Source organism: Octodon degus, unplaced genomic scaffold (genome assembly GCF_000260255.1).
Source record: "Octodon degus isolate 3935 unplaced genomic scaffold, OctDeg1.0 scaffold00086, whole genome shotgun sequence".
Lineage (NCBI taxonomy): Eukaryota > Metazoa > Chordata > Mammalia > Rodentia > Octodontidae > Octodon > Octodon degus.
This window is the reverse complement of record NW_004524662.1, coordinates 5,116,468-5,134,917: the sequence shown is the minus strand read 5'-3', so window position 1 is coordinate 5,134,917 and position 18,450 is coordinate 5,116,468. Positions and strand designations below refer to the sequence as shown.

At 42.1% G+C, this 18,450-nt stretch overlaps 1 protein-coding gene across 1 annotated transcript in view; it reads right to left on the bottom strand.

The window, feature by feature from the left end:
• The window catches only part of Sptssa (serine palmitoyltransferase small subunit A), a 26,564-nt gene extending 8,458 nt beyond the window's left edge, over window positions 1–18,106 (bottom strand). Inside the window, exon 1 of the mRNA XM_004637095.3 lies at window positions 17,909–18,106. Within this exon, the coding sequence (XP_004637152.1) occupies window positions 17,909–18,020 (112 nt within the window). The 5' untranslated portion in view covers window positions 18,021–18,106. The remainder of the gene's footprint in view (window positions 1–17,908) is intronic.
• Between the last annotated feature and the right edge of the window lie 344 nt (window positions 18,107–18,450).

Below are 18,450 nucleotides of genomic sequence, written 5' to 3'. Positions count from 1 at the left end.
TATTAATATGATGAGCTATAAAAGGCTCAAGTCAATAACTTCTGATAACCCACTAATATTATAGACTGCTAGACAGTGTTAGATGTTTAGTTGAATTCAAGCACTTATAGTATTTGGATGCCAATAGAATATTCACCTCTGAAAGGACAAAAAAATAAATAAAAATTAGAAAAACAAATGGAAATGGAAAGAAGCAGTCAATGCTCTAAATAGCTTCGTCTCCTTTTTTTCAATTGTTTGTACTTTTTCTTTTCTTAATTTCTTATACATTGCTCCAGGTTTTCCTTCTTCCAATTGTATGTGTATATATCTGGTAATATGAATAGCTGGTTGTAAGACAATACCATGTATTACAACAAATATGGTGAAATTCAGATTACTTTGTTAAGTAAAATTCTGTATGAGTTGTCAAAAAAATAAAAATAAAAATAAATTAAAAATTAAAAAATAAAAATACTTTGGGGGACAGGAGTTACAGGTCAGGGGTAGATCACATCTCTAGGGTGCACAAGTCCCTAGGTCCTATCACCAGCACCACCAAAAGAAAAAAGCAAAACAAAAACTTTTGCAGGGTGTGGTGTGGTGATACACACATATAATCCCAGCACTACGGAGGCTAGGAAGAAAGATCCTTGCGAGTTTGAAAACAGCCTGGGCTACAAAGTGAGCTCAAGGCCAGCCTGAACTACATAGCAAGACAACCTCCACCCCCCCCCCAAAAAAAAAAAAACTTTTTGGTTTTATAAGATTTTATCCATAAGTCTTATATATGTCATGCAAATGAAAATGGTAAACTAACAAGCTTCAGGTCACTGGCTTAAGCTGAAAACAAGTAAGGAATGATTTCTACAAAGTAGCTCTTTCATTAATCATGTTACATACCTTTTATGGCACTATAAATCTTCAATTTAATAGGGAGAATATATCCATTAAAGTATATCCATAAATCAGCTTAATCAAGATTACTCCACTCTACATAAGACTCTGAAACTTAAACTCTTATTTTATGAACACTAAATTATCAAGCTTTTCAATTTTTTATATGGATATAAAATCTTTTTTTTTTTCCTAAGTGAAACAAGAACCTATCAAAACTTGAAATGGTTTTCTGTCTGATTAAGAAGCAGGACACCAGACTTCAAGGCCATACACAGCACTGTGTTGTGATACATAAATATGGAGTATGGAGTACAAGGAATAAGAAATAAATGGCAAATTCAGGATATTGGTTACAAGGTAGAGAGGAACAGGTAGAGGGAAAAAGGAAAAGCAGTGGAGAAGGGAGGCTATAGGGGCTTCAAATACTAGGAATATTTTTCTTCAGCTGACCAGTACATTCATTTTCTTTTCATGAGGACTCTTTGTATGCCTATATGGTTTTCTCAATAAGAGCTGTCTTTTTGCCTGGGTTGACTCTACCTTTCTAAAATGCCTCCCAAGTCTGGTCCCTGAAAGACTGTATCATTTATACAGTTCAACTGTGAGCCCTGTTCAGTATACTAAGTTGTGATTGTGACCATTAACTGTAATATCCACTTGAATAAAATAATGCCCTGCTAAAAAAAAAAATAAGAGCTGTCAAGGAAAATGCAAGTAATCCCAGCCCTCTGGGAGGCTGAGGTAAGAGGATAACATGTTTGAGTCCAGCCTGAGAAACTTAATGAGATTGTCTCAAAATTTTAAAAAAGGGCTGGGAAAGGCCAAGAATATAGCTCAGCGGTGCAGCGCCTGCCTGGCAAGCAGGAGTCCTGAGTTTGATTCCTGGTAAACACCCCCCCCTTCCCCCCCAAAAAAGGGCTGGGACATGATTTAGTGTGAAAGCCCTGGGCTCAATTCTCCATACTGCTTTAAGGAAATAAAACAAAACATAAATAAAGCTAAAAACTTTTATGTGAAGGGTCCTCTTCTTTAGGAAGAATACTTGGACCTCATTTGTTACTAGGAAATGAACAAAAAGCCTTAGCTCTCAGAATAAAAATCTATATGCTAGCAAAGATACACAGAAATCACTGAAAGTCACAAGCTAATTTTAAAAAGCCTTTACCTAAACCTTTACCCAAAGAATTTAACTTTCACCCCGCATCTGCTCAACAATGTGTCTATATGTTTTCTTTTCTTTTCTAATGTATTTGGCACAGGGTCTCACTACACAGCCCAGACTGGTAGTGACCCTCCTGTCTCAGCCTCCCCAGCGCTGTGACTACAGGCGTGTGCCACCAGGCCTAGACTCAGTCGGCTCAGCGAACCCAGGGGCGGGGCATGTAGTGCTGGGGATTGAACCCAGTTTGGTGCTTGCCTAAGTAGGTACTTAGTCCCCTGAGCTATCTCACCGGCCAGATCCTGTTCCTCTTCTTTCCAGAATCATATGAAATAATACTACAAATATAAGTTTTCTATAAATTAGATCTCCATTTTTTTTCTAAATCACACTTACAATTAACTTAATTCTCATCTGACATACACTAAGTGAACAACAGGCAGTGCAACAGTGAGGAATTTCTACAGCCTTAATAATCACCTTGCAAGGGCCGGACAGATAGCTCAGCGGACTACAGTGCCTGCTTAGGCAGAGCGCAGCAGCCAAGATGGCACGCCGCGCACTGGGACAGCGACTGAGACTGGGCATGGTGGTGCGTGCTGGTAATCTCAGTGCTTGGGAGGCTGAAAACAGGAGAATCACTATGAGTCTGATCTGTGTAGTGAGACCCCGTAGACCCTTACTAAAATACAAGAAAGAGAGAGAGAGAGAGAGAGAGAGAGAGAGAGAGAGAGAGAGAGAAAAGAACAGAACTTTCTAATTACAAATTTAATTTAAATAGCTACCAACCATGGTGGCATACACCTATAATCTTAATACCTGAGAGGATAATAAGTCAGGGGATCGCTGCAAGTTTGAGGCCAGCCTGGGTTACAAAGTCAGTTCAAGGCCAGCTTGAATTGCATAGTGAAACCCTGTCTCAAAAAGATTAAAAAAAAAAACTAGCCATGAAGCTGAAACATGCCCAACATATTAAATTGAATGAATATTCTTTGGGGTTATGTTTGGCACCATTTAAAATGGCAGGGTTTTTTTGTTTTGTTTTGCTTTACTTTTTATTTTTTAAGACAGTCTCACCATGTAGTTCAGACTAGCACAGAATGCACTGTACAGCAAAGGCTGGTATCAAACTCAGCAATGCTTCTGCCTCAGCCTCCCAAGTACTGGGATTACAGGCGTATGCCACCTCTCCCAACAATGTGGCAATGTTCACTGACACCATTAGGTATAGGTTTTGTGACATTTCTGAGTTGGGGACATGTGACCTTCCTCTCCGTAAAAAGATCTGCACATAAATAAGCATACAGTATTTAAAGCACACTGGCTAAAATTTGCTATCTGGTACTTCAGTTGATTTCTCAAAACTCTCATTCTGCAACAAACCTCTAAAGTGTCCTTGACACACTGTAAAGTGCAAGAAATGAGTACCAGAAACAACCTGGCACTGGAGGGATCCCAGGTCTCACTAGCAACCCTGCCATCCTCAGTGTGATAGAAGACCACAGAATTCATGGCTACAGTTAATTTTTCTTTTTCTTTTTTTTTTTTTTTTTTTTTTTTTTTTTTTGTCTTTGAGACAAGGTTTCACTATGCAAATCAGGCTGGCCTTGAACTGACTTTGTAACCCAGGCTGGCCTCAAACTTGCAGCGATCCCCTGGCTTATCCTCTCAAGTATTGGGATTATAGGTGTATGCCACCATGGTTGGTAGCTATTTAAATTAAATTTGTAATTAGAAAGTTCTGTTCTTCTTTCTTTCTCATATTTTAGTAAGGGTCTAAAATATTTAAAATACTTTTCAACGTATTAGAGTAAAACACACATTAACATTAAATACAAAATATTCCCCTTTGCTTCAAATAGAGGGGAACTGCTGCTCACGCTCGCTTGCTCGTTTTTTTTGTTTGTTTGTTTGTTTGTTTTTTTCCAGAACCGGGGATTGAACTCAGGCCCTTGCGCTTGCCAGGGAAGTGCTTATTCCACTGAGCCATCTCCCCAGCTCTCTCGTTTTCTTGCTTTCTTTCTTGCCACTTCTCTTAGCAGTTCTGGGAGTCCTCTTTTGCGAGTGTCTTTAGTTGCACTACCCTGCATGGTTGCCTCATGTCCTGAATCAATTGTAAATGTTTACTTTCACGGTCAGCCCGACTTTGGGGAAGAGCCAGAAGTAGCCTGGTGGTGTACCCAGTGAATAAGGTGCAGGGGGACACACCGTCACGTTTTTAGGAGCCTGCCTTTCCACTGGATGGCACAGAGCCACCGCCTTTGCCATCACACCTCCTAGAGACACTCAGGAAGCAGCAGCACCTACACAACTGTCTCAGAAAGTGGCAAGAAGAGGGCTGGCCAGAGAGCTCAGCAGACTAAAGCGCTTCTTAGGCAGAACACGGCAGGCCCAGGTTCAATCCCCAGCCTGCACTGCCAGCCCTGCCCCCGGGGCACCCTGACAGGGCTACTGAGACTAGGTGTGATGGCGCACACCTGTAATCCCAGCACTTGGGAGGCTGAGAACAGGCAGATCACTATGAGTCTGATCTACCTAGTGAGATCCTGTACAACCTGTCCTAAATTCATTTAAAAAAGAGAGAGAGAGAGAAAGAGAAAAGAAAAGTGGCGAAAAGGAATGAAATACATTTCAAGTGAGGGGAAGTATTTTGAGGATAACAGTGTATCCCTTATTGTAGTGAATTTTAAGTTAAACATTCACTGTACATTTCTATTATACTTTTTTATGTCAAAAGCTGAGGACCAATGGTCTCCTTATCTGTAACATAGATCACCTATTTCTCAAGACTGGTTTGAGAATACGACATTGAATCTACTCTGCAACAGAAGGCAATATATCCTTACCAAGAGTGTTGAGGCTTGATCACTCATTATCATCATGAATCAGACCATGAGTCAAGGTGATGCTGTTACAAATTTATTATTAATTTATTCTATAATCCTGGGATGTCACAATTCTCTGGGCAACATATCTTTTTCTGTTGTCTTAATGATTTTTTTTTAATTTTTAATTTTTATTTCTTATAAATTTTTTAATTTCACTGAGGGTTTTAATGATTTTTAATCTTTTATTTATTTAGTACAGGGTCTCGCTATGCAAGGACTTGTGATCCTCCTTTCTCAGCCTCCCAGCTCTGGGATTACAGGCATGCACAACCATGCCCAGTTTGGGAGGGGCACAGTGGGGGGGGGGGGCTGGCATACAATACCAGGGATCTAATTCAGGTCCTTGCACTTGCCAGGCACTTAGACCACCAAGCTATCTCACCAACTCCCACCCCCATTTTTTTTTTTTTTTTTTTAGACAGGGTTTCAGTTCAGGCTTACCTTGAACTCACAGCAATATTCCTGTCTCAGCCTCCCAAGTGCTGGGATTACAGATATGCACCACTACACCTGGCCTGCTACATATCTTGAATAAAATGAAGTTCATCCCTTCATTTTTAGAATCCCATTTGTTTGGGGAAAGCACTTAAGCTACCACCTCTCAATCACCCTTAAAACAATCTTCTGATACATACATATCAAAAAGCAAACCAAAGGACACTGTTACACAATACACACATTTTAGGAGTTCTTTTTTAATGATACTGGGAGCTAAATCCAAGGCTCTATTTGTGGTAAGCAAGCACCCTGCCACTATACTGCACCCTGGGCTTGTCTTTAAGTCTGCTTTTCTTTTTCTAGTGGTCATACTGGGGAATGAACACAGGGCTTTTACATCAAGACTTCCCTGGCCCCTTGTGAGACACGATCTTTCTAAATCACCAACAAGATCAGGCTGGAATTCATAATACTGCCTCAGCTCACCACTGTGCTGGGATTACAGGCATGAAACACCACACCTGGTTAAAAGGTCACACACAAAGAATCTATGTACTAAACTCTGATTGCTGTTTCTATCCATGCCCAAATTAGTCAGATTTATAAGTCTAGAGGGGACTGCACGATACAAGCAATATAGAATAATTTGGTACAATCTAGAATATAACCAAAGTAATCCCACAAAAACTGTGAAGTGGACTCTCCTGTTTTGTATGGCCGTGCCTATGTTAAGTCCTCTAGCACAACAGCCCCTTTGCTAGGCTTTGATCTTTTGAGACTGAATCTTCCTTTGCAGTTCAAGCTGGCCTCGAACTCAGGGCTTTGATTACCTTCATGATGACTTGAGGTCTCAGTGTCAAGCTGGAGAAAACTGCTAGTTTACTTAAAATTTCTTCAGCTACAGGACATGATGCTGGAGCACCAGTTAGCTCATATATGACTGGTCTGCTACAGAAGCTGTATTGTTCCACATGGGCTTTTTATTTGGTTTGGTTTGGTTGTTGTTGTTGTTGTTGTTCTTATTGGATCCTCCTGCCTCAGCCTCCCAAGTGCTAGGATTACAGGCATGTGCCACCATGCCCAGCCTAGGCTTTGTGGTCACTGTAGTGCACTGTTTAATAAAGCTAGGGCTTCAAAAATCATACTAGAACTGAGCACACAAGGTGCCATGACACATGCAGGCACTGGAGATAAGTGTTTTGTTTTGTTTTGTTTTGTTTTGTTTTGTTTTGAGCAGAATATATTTATCAAGGGAAAGAAAGCTCCTGTCTGAGAGAGGGACAGGAGGGGGGCCCGAGCGGGTTGTTTCCCCGAGATAAGTGTTTGTTCAAAGCCTGAATGAATAATCACAGGTTATTTATAACCTAGACATAACATAAATATTTAATGAATTCAATGAGTATAAAAGCAAATGGATTTGAAATCATATTTGTATATCATTTACTGTGTGCGTTATTGCAGATTGAACCCACGGCTTTTGCACTGAGCTACACCCAACAGGCATTTTTTTTTTATTTCTTATTTTGATACAGGGTCTCTTGAAGACTCTAAATGGCCCAGGCAATTTGCAATCATCCCATAGTGCAGAGAATACAGGCTTGTGCCACCACATCCAGTTCAGGACACTATTTCTTCAAGAGGAATCCCTAATCATGATCTGAAAAGATTCCAGCAAGATTTTAAAAATTTTCCTCCATAGCGCCTGCCTAACAAGCACAAGGTCCTGAGTTCAAGTCCCAGTACAAAAAAACCCAAAGTCCTGTAACAAAGGAACTACTTTAAAGATAACTATAGTGCCTCATAAGCAAGACCACAGCAACCAACTCTTATTTGTCTCAAATTGTGAACTGCATACTTCACCCTAACATTCTAATCACAAAACTCTAGAAGAGTCAAAAGTAGTTTCTTACTGGGAAAAAATACGGGAAATATGTTCTAGTGTGTGTCTTCACTACTCTAAAAAACTTCAAGGTGTTAAGTCTCTTATTGCACTGGTCACATCAGAAAGCAAAGCTAAAGCGTCACTTCAAACAATCTAGTCTTCTATCACTCAAGCTCTTTTTTTTTTTTTTTTCTTTTCAGCGTATTCAGTACAGGCTCTACAGGGTCTCACTACGTACATCAGACTCCTAGTGATCCTCCTGTTTTCAGCCTCCGAAGCACTGGAATTGTAGGCATGTGCCACCATGCCCAGTCTCAATCGCAATCTCAGCACACTCTGGGTGTGGGGCCAGCATGGCTTATGGTGCCAGAGATCAACTCGGCCTCTGAGCTCTGCCTAAGCAGGCACTTTAGTCCCCTGAGCTATCTGGCTGGCTCTTCAAGCTCCTTTTTAAAGCAATTTTAAAATTCTACCAGTCAAAAATTTGGATGGGGCGGGGAGATAGCTCAGTAGAATAAGCGCTTGAAAAAAAATTGGATAAATAACATTTTATGGAACCATTCTGATGTACGAGGAAAAAAACCCAAAAAACAGAACATCACTTGACAAAGTATCACCAAGGGCTGTTTACTGAAAAGTAATCAAAGCCCTAAGTAATTGGGGCAGGAGAGATAGCTCAGTGGAATAAGTGCCTGCCTAGCACACATAAGGTCCTGAGTTCTAATCCCTGGTACCACCCAAAACAAAAAAAAGCCCTACGGAATAGCAACCGCTGGCTACTAGACAAAGCTCCAAACAGGAAACCTTTTATTACTGTAATTTTCCCCCTTGACCTCAAAACACTGAAGAAAATCCCTTGAAAAAAGTTTTACTATTGTCAAGTGTATCAATTATTTCTTGATACTTTCCTAGTGGCCATAAATGAAAGCAAATGAAGCCATACATACTGTTACAGTCCTGACTGTGCTATATAATCTGCTGCTTTGGGGTCACATTAAGTGCTCAGCAAGCAAAATCCATTCTCAGGGCTCTCTATCATGTGTTGATTACACAAAGTAAGGACATTATTTTTAGTAAAGGTATTATTTTTAGTAACTGCAACTTGAAGACAAACTCTTTAAAAATCCAAGCAAACAAAAAAAGCACCCTGCCAACATCAGCAATGATCATGAATTCAAATTTTTTTCACTATGAATCAAAAGGCTGAAATGAATCAGACACCCACACATCGATACTGCATAGTTGCTCTTATATGAGAAACTCAAGAGTAGAAATAAATTAAAAAGCAAAACAATAGATTATAGGGAACAGGGTGACAGAACTTCTGTGAGGGGGAAGGGGACAAAGATGGAGGGGGAAAGGAGGGGGGACAAGGAATTAAGACTCACTTGGTGCCTGGACCAACCCTCAAAATGTACTGCAAACATGTGCTAATAATTGAGAGATTTCAATTTTGAAACTGACTTAGAGCTCTGATTCCAGAGACACCACAGTTACAAACCTATGTACATTTTTATTAACTAGACCTCCGATTACCTTCATGATGATGTGAAGTCTCAGCATCAAGCTGGAGAAAGTCGCCAGTTGATCTGAAATACAATTTCCTCTGCTACGGGACATGACCCTGGGGCACCAGTTAGCTCGCGCAAGACTGGGCTGGTACAGGAGCCGTACTCTTCCACATGGGCTTTTTATTTGGCTTGGTTTGGTTTGATTTGGCTTGGTTCGGTTTGTTGTCATGGTGGGAGAGCCAGATTTATGGGAAAAGCATTATAACCTTCAGGAGGAAACATCTCTCAGCTCAGCTGCTGCACAAGCAAAAGTCCTTCTATTTTAAGAAAATTAGAAATTAGCATCTGCACCTGGGCTCCCTCTAGAGCCTAGAACCTCGGGCTAGCAGGGCTCTCGGTTAATGGCAGCCCACGCCTCACGCTGCATCACCATTTCCTCTCTCCTTGCTCCATGCATTTTTAATGTCTCCCAGGACAGCTTCTAGCCACAGCAAACTACCGAAGTTATCCACCAAGATGCCAATTATTTCGTTAGTAGTTGTTACTAAACTGCTCAGATTTTTAGTAGTCTGTCTCAATACTATTTTCCCTTAACATTATTTGGGAATTTTTCAGAAACATAGTGAGCTAGATAGATAGACAGATCGATCTCACCCGCCGGCCACAGTCTTGCCTTAGTAAAACTATTTCTCATAAACCACTGAACACAAGTACTACTTTTCTATAATTCTGTAACTTTTTTTTTTTTTTTTTCCGGAACCGGGGATTGAACTCAGGCCCTTGCGCTTGCCAGGGAAGTGCTTATTCCACTGAGCCATCTTCCGGCCCCTATAACTATTTTTAGACATTCCAATTTATAAAAGGGTATACACTCTAACAAGTAGATCTTTGCGACATAGTTTTCATTATTAAATCTAAACATTTGGAGTTTGTTCTTTAAAAAAGAAAGAATCCATTTTAGCTTAGCTCCTACATGCCACAATGTTACAAAATTCACAGCCTAAAGGAATCATAAAACCTTTCTAAAAATGAAGCAGGAGATATAAAATATGGATTAGACTCCCATTAACCACCCATGACCTCAGCCTGCCCTGGAACAGAACAACTAGCTCTTGTTAAGCATAGTTTTTATTATCTTCTGCCAATGGTGAAAGCTACTGAAGAGCTACAACAGCCTAAGGAATACAGATAAGGGTTATTAAGACATCTTCCCTTAGCCAACACTGTAAAAGAGCAGAGTATCAAAGATACCTTCACACTGAAGCTCTAGAGCCCCCGAGGTGAACAAGATGGCACTGCAGGAGGTTAGGTTTAGTTTAAGGAGAGTCCATCAGTGGGCCTGTCCCAGGATCCTCTCTCCTAACACTGATCTGTCTGAGAAGGTTGTCGCATAGCTAGTTCTCCTCAACACCACCACCACCACCCACCCCCTCACAACTGCACACCTTCCATTGTACTGGCTAAATCTCACAATTGTACAGAGGATGTAAATTAACCTCTGGGGGCTGAGCATGGTAGCCCACACCTGTAATCCCAGCCCTCTTCAAGGCTGAAGCAAAGAATCCCAAGTTCAAGCCCTGCCTGGACAACTCAGTGAAAGCCTGTATCAAATAATATTAATAATAGACTGGGGATGTAGCTCAGTGCAAAGACCCAATATCACAAAAAGCAAAAAATAATAATGGTAACTTTCAGGGAACAAAACAAAGGAAAGGGCTATTCACTCAAGTAACACACTTTTGGCATAGCACCAAGCCTCACCTAATTATCTGTCCAAAGATCTGGGTTCAGAAGTGACACATGACCTAAGGTGTGTACAGCAACACAATTATTTGACCAAGAAAATGGCACTGAGCTTTTTCTGACAGCAATTAAGACTCATTTAGCTGGCTTAACAATGAGGACTACCTTTGTCAATCAGTTATGTGATGGATAATGTCTATGAATTGTGGGGGGGGAATATATATATACACAAATATATATGATATTAAAGTACATGGATGAGAAGAAAAAAATTAAATTATTTGCAACCTAAATTTACAATGCAAGAATCATCTGCCCACCTAAATGAGTAAGGGACTGATACGACCCATGCTTTGTGCCCAAAGTCAGAAGACTGCCGGCCTGGAGAACTGGAAGTATTTTTTATCAGTCACGGTGATCCCAGCCTCTGCTTCTCCCTCCTCTTGGCCCATAGAAACTGCACTCACTTCTACAGAGAGAAGGGCAAAGATAATTGGCAGAAAACACAGAAGACTGAAGATCACTTCAGAAAAATTTCCTTTTAACTTAAATTTGAAGGTCAGAAAACATGCTGCAATTATTTCACAATTCCTCTGAAATCACATTTTGTTTTAATGTACTGTGGTTTAAAAAAAAAAAAATCTTTCTAAAAGACACTACAGGGCCGGCCAAGTAGCTCAGCGGATTAAAGCGCCTGCAAGCAGGCACAGGGGCAGGGTCCCCAGGCCTGCTGTGCCAGCCCCGCCAACAGGGCACACTGAGCTGGCAACTGAGACTGGGCTGGTGCGTGCGCCTGTAATCTCAGCTCTTGGGAGGCTGTAAACAGGCAGATCACTATGAACACCCTGTAGACCCTTCCCTAAAATACAAAAGTAGTAGTTTTGTACTAAAAAATACAAAAATACACCAAGAGTAGTTGTTCTAGAAGCAACTTTCTCTGATAGTGACAATTTTACTTATCAAATCGCACACTGATTTTATTGGAAGTCTATTCCTGTCTCAGGTAACTCTATACATTTTCTTCAAAGATGAGCTCATTAACAGAGAAGTCCTAGTAAAAGACTCTAGTGAATTGGGGTTTTAAGTATTCCCTTTATTGACTAGCTCAGGAATAGTTTAGCTCTGCCAAAAACAAGGAAGATGGGAAGCAAAAGGCACCCAATCACCAATTGCTAGGTTTCTTCATCAGTTTTGTTTACTGTTCTTATTTACAAAATAAGCGATATAAACGAAAGACAAGCTAACTGAATTGCAGAGAACTAAGCCAATGGTTATTAGCATCTCCTAATAGTGCAATAGCAAAACACATTCTTCAGACACCTCCCTTGTGGCCTGACACACATCAAAACCAACCTACTACTAAGAGTGTATTTCCACCAGATACACTGGCACACACCCTAATCCCGACCACTAGGGAAGCTGAGGCAGGAGGCCAGTGGGAGGAACATAGTGAGACCCTGTCTCAAAATAAAAAGGGATGGGAATGTGGCTTGGTGGTAGACTGCCTGCCTAGCATGCACAAAGCCCTGAGTTCAATCTCTAGGTACCAACAGATAGGCCAGACAGACAGATTTTTTTCCCATGTATTTAGACTATCTCAGGAGAGATGCACAGAGAACTGTTGACATTGGTTATGCCAGGGCGGCTCAAGCAGGCATAGAAGAATTTGTCACCAGCTACTGTTTCAATCCACAGTTTACTAAATCCATAGACACGGCATCCACAGACATTGAGGGTCATTGTATTTGCTCAATTAATAACAAGTCACAATCTACTTTTCAACCTACTTTCCACCTACTCTGTCGTAAAGAAGGCGCAGCCAGAGAAGGTTGGACTCCTCGCCACCTCTGTGCATCTCTGTGCCTGTCTGTGCCCTCTTCCCCATCTGAAAATAACCACTCCCTGCAAGGCCTGTGGGGCTCCAGTGCACCCCACTCTTCTGGCCCACATCCCTCAGCACCTGCTATTCAGCACTCTCAGCCAAAACACGGGAAGGGCCCATCTACTTCAGAAAATGTGTAAATGCTCATTTTTCTCAAGTAAGTCTCCAATTGCCTTGAAGCAAATAAATTCATCTTGGAAACTTTCCACACAGCTGAAGACAGTACATAAAAATGAGGAAAACAAATGTTCATAGGTTGTATTTTTCCATTCCAAGTGAAAATAACCAAGTCATATACAGATTAAATTTTAAAATGTATAGTTATTCCTTTGTACCTGGACTGGTTCCAGAACCCCTTACCCTAAAGCACAAAACCTGCAGATACTCAGGTCTCTCATATAAACCAGAATAGTGGCCAGGTATAATAATGCACACCTGCAGTTCCCACATTCTAGAAGGCTGAAGCAGGAGGATCACAAATTCAAGCCCAGTCTGGGCAATTCTGAAACTTAGTAAGACCCTGTCAATAAATAAATGAAAATGGGCTGGGGATTTAGCTCATTGTAAAGGCTCTAGATTCAATCACAAACATGACAAATAAAGAAAAGAAACAAAAAGAAAGAAAAGGAAAAGAAAGAAAACACGAAGGTAACTCAGTAGAATAAGCACCTGCCTGGCATGCGCAAGGTCCTGAGTTCAATCCCTATTGGGGGGGGAGTATTTGCATATAATCTACATATTTTCTCCCACTTTTTTTTTTTTGTAATGTATTTAGTACAGGGTCTACAGGGTCTCACTACACAGATCAGACTCATAGTGATCCTCCTGTTTTCAGCCTCCCAAGTGCCACCACCCCGTCTCAACCGCCTTCTCAGTGTGCCGCACAAGTCCCAGGTATCAAACCAGGGATCGAACCCCAGTCCCGTGTCTGCCTAAGCAGGCACTTTAATCTGCGGAGCTATCTGGATGGCCCTCCTCCCACCTACTTTAAACTCTCTCCAGCTTACTAATAATACTAATAAATGTAGCTGTTACATAAGTAGGTGTTCTATTCTATCATTTAGGAAATAAAACAAGAAAAAGGGCTGGGGCTGAGAAAGTACTTTACCAGTAAAGTGTGGATGATTCCATAGGTTAGATCTCCACTGGGGAGGGAGGGAGACAGACAGAGACAGGGACAGACAGAAAGCAGAGGCAGAGGAAGGCAGACAGACAGACAGAAAATGAAGGAGACAGAGACAGATAAAAGGGAGGGAAGGAGGGAAAGGGAGAAAGGGAAGGAAGCAGGAAAGGAGAAAAATGTCACAGAAACAAGCAGACTGGCAAACATAATCCTGAAAGTGCAAATTAATCAAACTGTATACATAATGAATGAAACAAGAGTACAATAGCCTATTTATGGTTCAAATTACTTTAACTCTTTCATCTGTCCCGCCTCCCAACAGACTGGCTACAATGTTGCTCAATGACACCACACAGGGAGCTTTTCACTAGTTACAAAATCTGTCTGGGTTACAAAACATGGTTTTTCCTTTCCCACTTGTTTGAGAAAGGGGGCTTTTGAAACATATTTGAAGATTTTAAAGCTAAAAACCTTCCCTCCTGAGATGAAGTCAATGGTTCCCAATCTGTGGAAACATATCTTCAATAGTAGTCACTGAAACAGCAATTAATTTTGTATTTAAAAGGCTTTTTATTGGTGCCTCTGTCTCAGGTCCTACTTCCTTATAAGATGTCCACACAGGAAAAGTGCAAATATTGGCTATCAAACCGATACCTAATGTATCATTTTAAATGCTGTAGCAGTATTCAGATAAGAGAAAATTTAAGATACAGTCCCTAGTATGGAAGGATATTTACAACTCCTAAGCCTGGCATGCTGATGCAAGCCCATATAGTCCTAGCACTTGGGAGGCTGAGGCGGGAGAACTGCCATGAGTTTGGGCCTCAGCCCAGGCTATAAAATGAGTTCAAGGCCAGTCTGAACTACAAAGCAAGACCCCGTCCCGTCCGTCAATAAATAAATCAATAAATATCACTTATAAATCTTGTTTCAATAACTATTTACAAAGTGCCTAATGACATAATAGATACATTTCCCTTAAAATGCTTTTATAAACCACAATTTCTTTGCTGGGATTATAGGCATGTGCCACCATGCTGTTTCAGGGCCAGCACGGTGCCCAGGCTTCCGGGGCCCACACGGCATGTGGTACCAGGCATCGAACTCAGAACCTTGCACTTGCCAGGCAGGTGCTTATACTGCTGAGCTATCTCCCAGCCCACACAATTTTTTTAGATAAGTTTTAAAGCACACTCAGCTGGGACTGACTTTCAATTTACAAGTTTTAACTAACTTCCAACTATTTGATTTGGGGTGGAGAGAAGCTAATAACTTCTAAATATACAGGTATGGGGATGGGGAGATGGCTCAGTAGAATAGAGCCCTGAGTTCAATCCCCAGTACCGCCAAAATAATAATAATAATAATAATAATAATAATAATAATAATAATAAATATACAGGCAGATGCTCAAGGAAGCCCCTAGAGAGTGCAGTTATCCAGTTACAATAAGCTATTATTTTCCCTAAAATTACAACTTCAAATTATTGATGAAATGATACAGAAAAAAATTATAGAGAAGAATGTAAACTAACATATTTACGTTTTTAAAGTTAAAGATCAAGCTAGAGTCTTCTTCTGTGCAGGACTTCAAACTCAAAAACCAATTTTCAGATGGAGCAAGGCGAACTTTCTCATTAAATTTTAGGTTTCTAGCCAGATGTGGCGGCCCACACTTGTGTAATCCCAGCACTCAGGAGGCTGAGGAAGGAATACTGCCAGAAATTTGAGGCCAGCCTGGGTCACATAGTGAGTGCAAGACCAACCTGGACTACAGAGCAAGACTTGTCTCAAAAAATTGGGGGGAAAAAACCCCTAAATTTTAGGGTTCTAGTGGTCATATCACGTTCTCTGTAATCTGTTTCGGTGCTGGCACCCAGGATTAAATCCACATTCAGTTTCATCTTCCTACCCGCTTCCCCCAGCTGTGCTCCCAGCCCCCAGTGTAACTTCTTAAACTACAGAAAGTGTGCCTCCTTCCAAACTATGTAACTGGTCACAAAACAGTTCTGGATGAAATTTACTAGTTATTAATGAATTTATGAAATTATACTTCACAGGAAGGCTTCAGACTGAGGAGAGTAGTTCCAACTCTTTCACTTAGTTTTTTCACTCAAACTAGGAGGATTCAATATCACACGAATGTTCCAGGTTATAAGACAATGAAATGCCCAACTATAATGCTCCCAGAAGTTGAGGTAAATACATCTGATAGTAATTTAAGATTCGTTTATGTCAAAGGTTTGCACTTCTACCCTGGATTAAATCAATAATGTGAACTTTTTTTTTTTTCTTTTTTTTGCAGTACCAGTAATTGAACTCAGGACCTTTCACTTGCCAGGCAAGTGCCTATTCTACTGAGCTAGCTCAATAATGTGAACTTTAAAAGGAGTCTTTCCTTTTAATATTTAGGTTTTGAACCCCTAAAATTCTACAGAACCAAATGCCAGCTGGTTGCAGTTCTAATTTTAAAAAAAAAGAAAATTTCAGCCAGATACAGTGGCACACCCCTGTAATCACTTCTACTTAGGACACTGAGGCAGGAGGATCACAAATGTGAAGCCGGCTTGAGCAATTTAGCAAGACCTTGTCTCAAAATAAAAATTAAGCCAGGGGTGATCATACACAACTGCAATCTCAGTCCTCGGAAGGCCAAGACAGTAGGACTTGCTGGAGTTCAAGGCCAGCCTGGGCTACATAGTGAGGCCCTGTCTCTTTAAAAAAAAGCTGGTGATATATTTCAGTGTGAAGCCCAGGTATGATCTCGAGAACCAAAAAAAAAAAAAAAAAAAAAAAAAAAAAAAAAAAAAAAAAATGCCATGCATGGTAACACACACCTATAATCCAGAAGTAGAAAAATCACAGCAAGCTAGGGGCAGTCTGAACTACATAAGCAAGATTCTGCTTTCAAAAAATCACTTGGTCACATAAGCCAATGATAAGTCAAAAAATCCTCAGCAAATATTCACTATGGCAGTACATTTTCACTTCAAATTTATTTCTCCTCCTCCAAAACCTCCACCTATTTATAGGACATTTATTACTACTACTGTCTTGACATCATTGACAAAGTTAACATTTATCCATATGCCTGCGAAGAGTTGTAAGTGTAAAAGTTATACCAACTCTACTAACTGGGCTCTACAATCAACTGCTTTTTTTAAACTTCTGATTTTAAAAGTTTCAATTTCTGCCAATGCTGTTTCATTTAACTGTAATATGATTTTAAGTGAGTCAAAATACCTACTTAGAAATTCCAATTAAACACGCATTTAAGAGTACATTTTACAAGGCATGACATCATGAGCCCTGACTTACAAAACCTAGACGGGGACCAAACAGATGCAGAAAATGAACCTGGTTCTTAAATTCCAGGTTTGGCAAAAAATATCAACAGAAATAAACTACCTTATAAGCAGCTAAGTCTTCAGAAGTGCAGAAATAAAAGATCAACTTTGAGTAGGGTATTAATTTACGTTATTTCAACACCGACACACCTGATAAGGCTTGGAACGAAATTGCTTCACTCCCTTACTGGAATGCCGCCGTGCATTTGCAAAGTGGCTCTGAAGTAAGCTACTCCAGATAAACCACTAAGACCTTGCCTTTAACCAAAATGGAAAATGAGACCTTTGATTCTACTAGCTCGAGTTTTAAAAAACAAAGTCACATCTCATTCTTGCCTTTATTCTGCGGGAATATCATTCAAGGATGTTCTCGCCTACCACTGGAGAAAACCCGCCTCACAGCCCTCAGGAAGCTGCTTTCAACCCCGAGCTGTTCACTGAGGCTGCTGTGTGAAAGTCGGGGGTGCCCTAAGACGCGCCCAAAGCGCTCGGCACAGCTGCTGACCAGTAATCACTCAGAGTCCTTAACAAGGCTTCACCACGCGTTCACCAAGGCACCGTTTCGAACCCCATGGGCAACTGACCACAAATGCCTCCTCGGGCATGGCTTCTTCCTCGCATGCAAAAAAAAAAAAAAAAAAAGTCATGAATCAAGCACACTTTTTAAACTGCCATCTTGAAGACCACATACATACAAACATACATACATACATAAATGGTCCAGGAACTTAAACTGCTTTCGAAAAACGTATTGGGAAGTCAGCGTCCACAGAATCACAACCTTGTTGAAAAGCTGGTGAGCGGCTTAGAATCCTCATTTGGACCCCAGCCAGCTAGGGTGGGGACAGCTTAAAGGTCAAAGGCGTCCACGCTCCAGCGATCGGATCACAGTCCCTGCCTCCCTCGAGTGCGCCCCGGGCGCCTTCTCCACCGGCTCCGCGCGGACCCGGCTCGGGCACTCGCGAGCCCCCGCCTCGCTTCTTCCTCCCCCTGCGCTCCGATCGCGATCCTCGCGCGGGCCCCGGGCCCAGCGCCCCGGCCCGCCTGGCAGGATACTGAACACCGTCCGCTCCCAGGGCTCCAGCATGTAGAGCGCCGTGACCAGCAGGTATTGGTAGTAGAACCAGGACATCCGCTTCCAGGCCCGCGCCAGCGCCATCCCCGCCATGCGCCTCCCGCGACGCGGCCTCACGCCCGTCTGTCCGGTCGCCCGCAGGCGTCCCAAGCCCCCGGCGCCGGGTCCGCCCGCCCGCCACCCCGCGCCCATTGGCCCGTCCGACCCCGCGCGTCACCGCGGCACGCCCAGCCCAGCGCGCTCCCGAGCGGCCCCTGTCGCCCCGCCCACTCGCTGCTCATTGGCCGCCGCCGCCTCTCTCCAAGTCCCCGGGCCTCGCCCACCCCACCCCGAACTGTCCCCGCCCAGAAGCGTCCCCGCGAGAGCGCCGCTGCGCGCACCCCGCCCCGCCCCTGCTGGGTTGGCCTGGGTGGTCCAGGGGATCGCGACCCTAAGGGCTCCCTGGCTCCGGTGCAGGAAATAACTCGTGGATACCCGTTATGCCTGGCACGTTTCTCTGGCAGGGAGAATGTAGGGCTGAGTG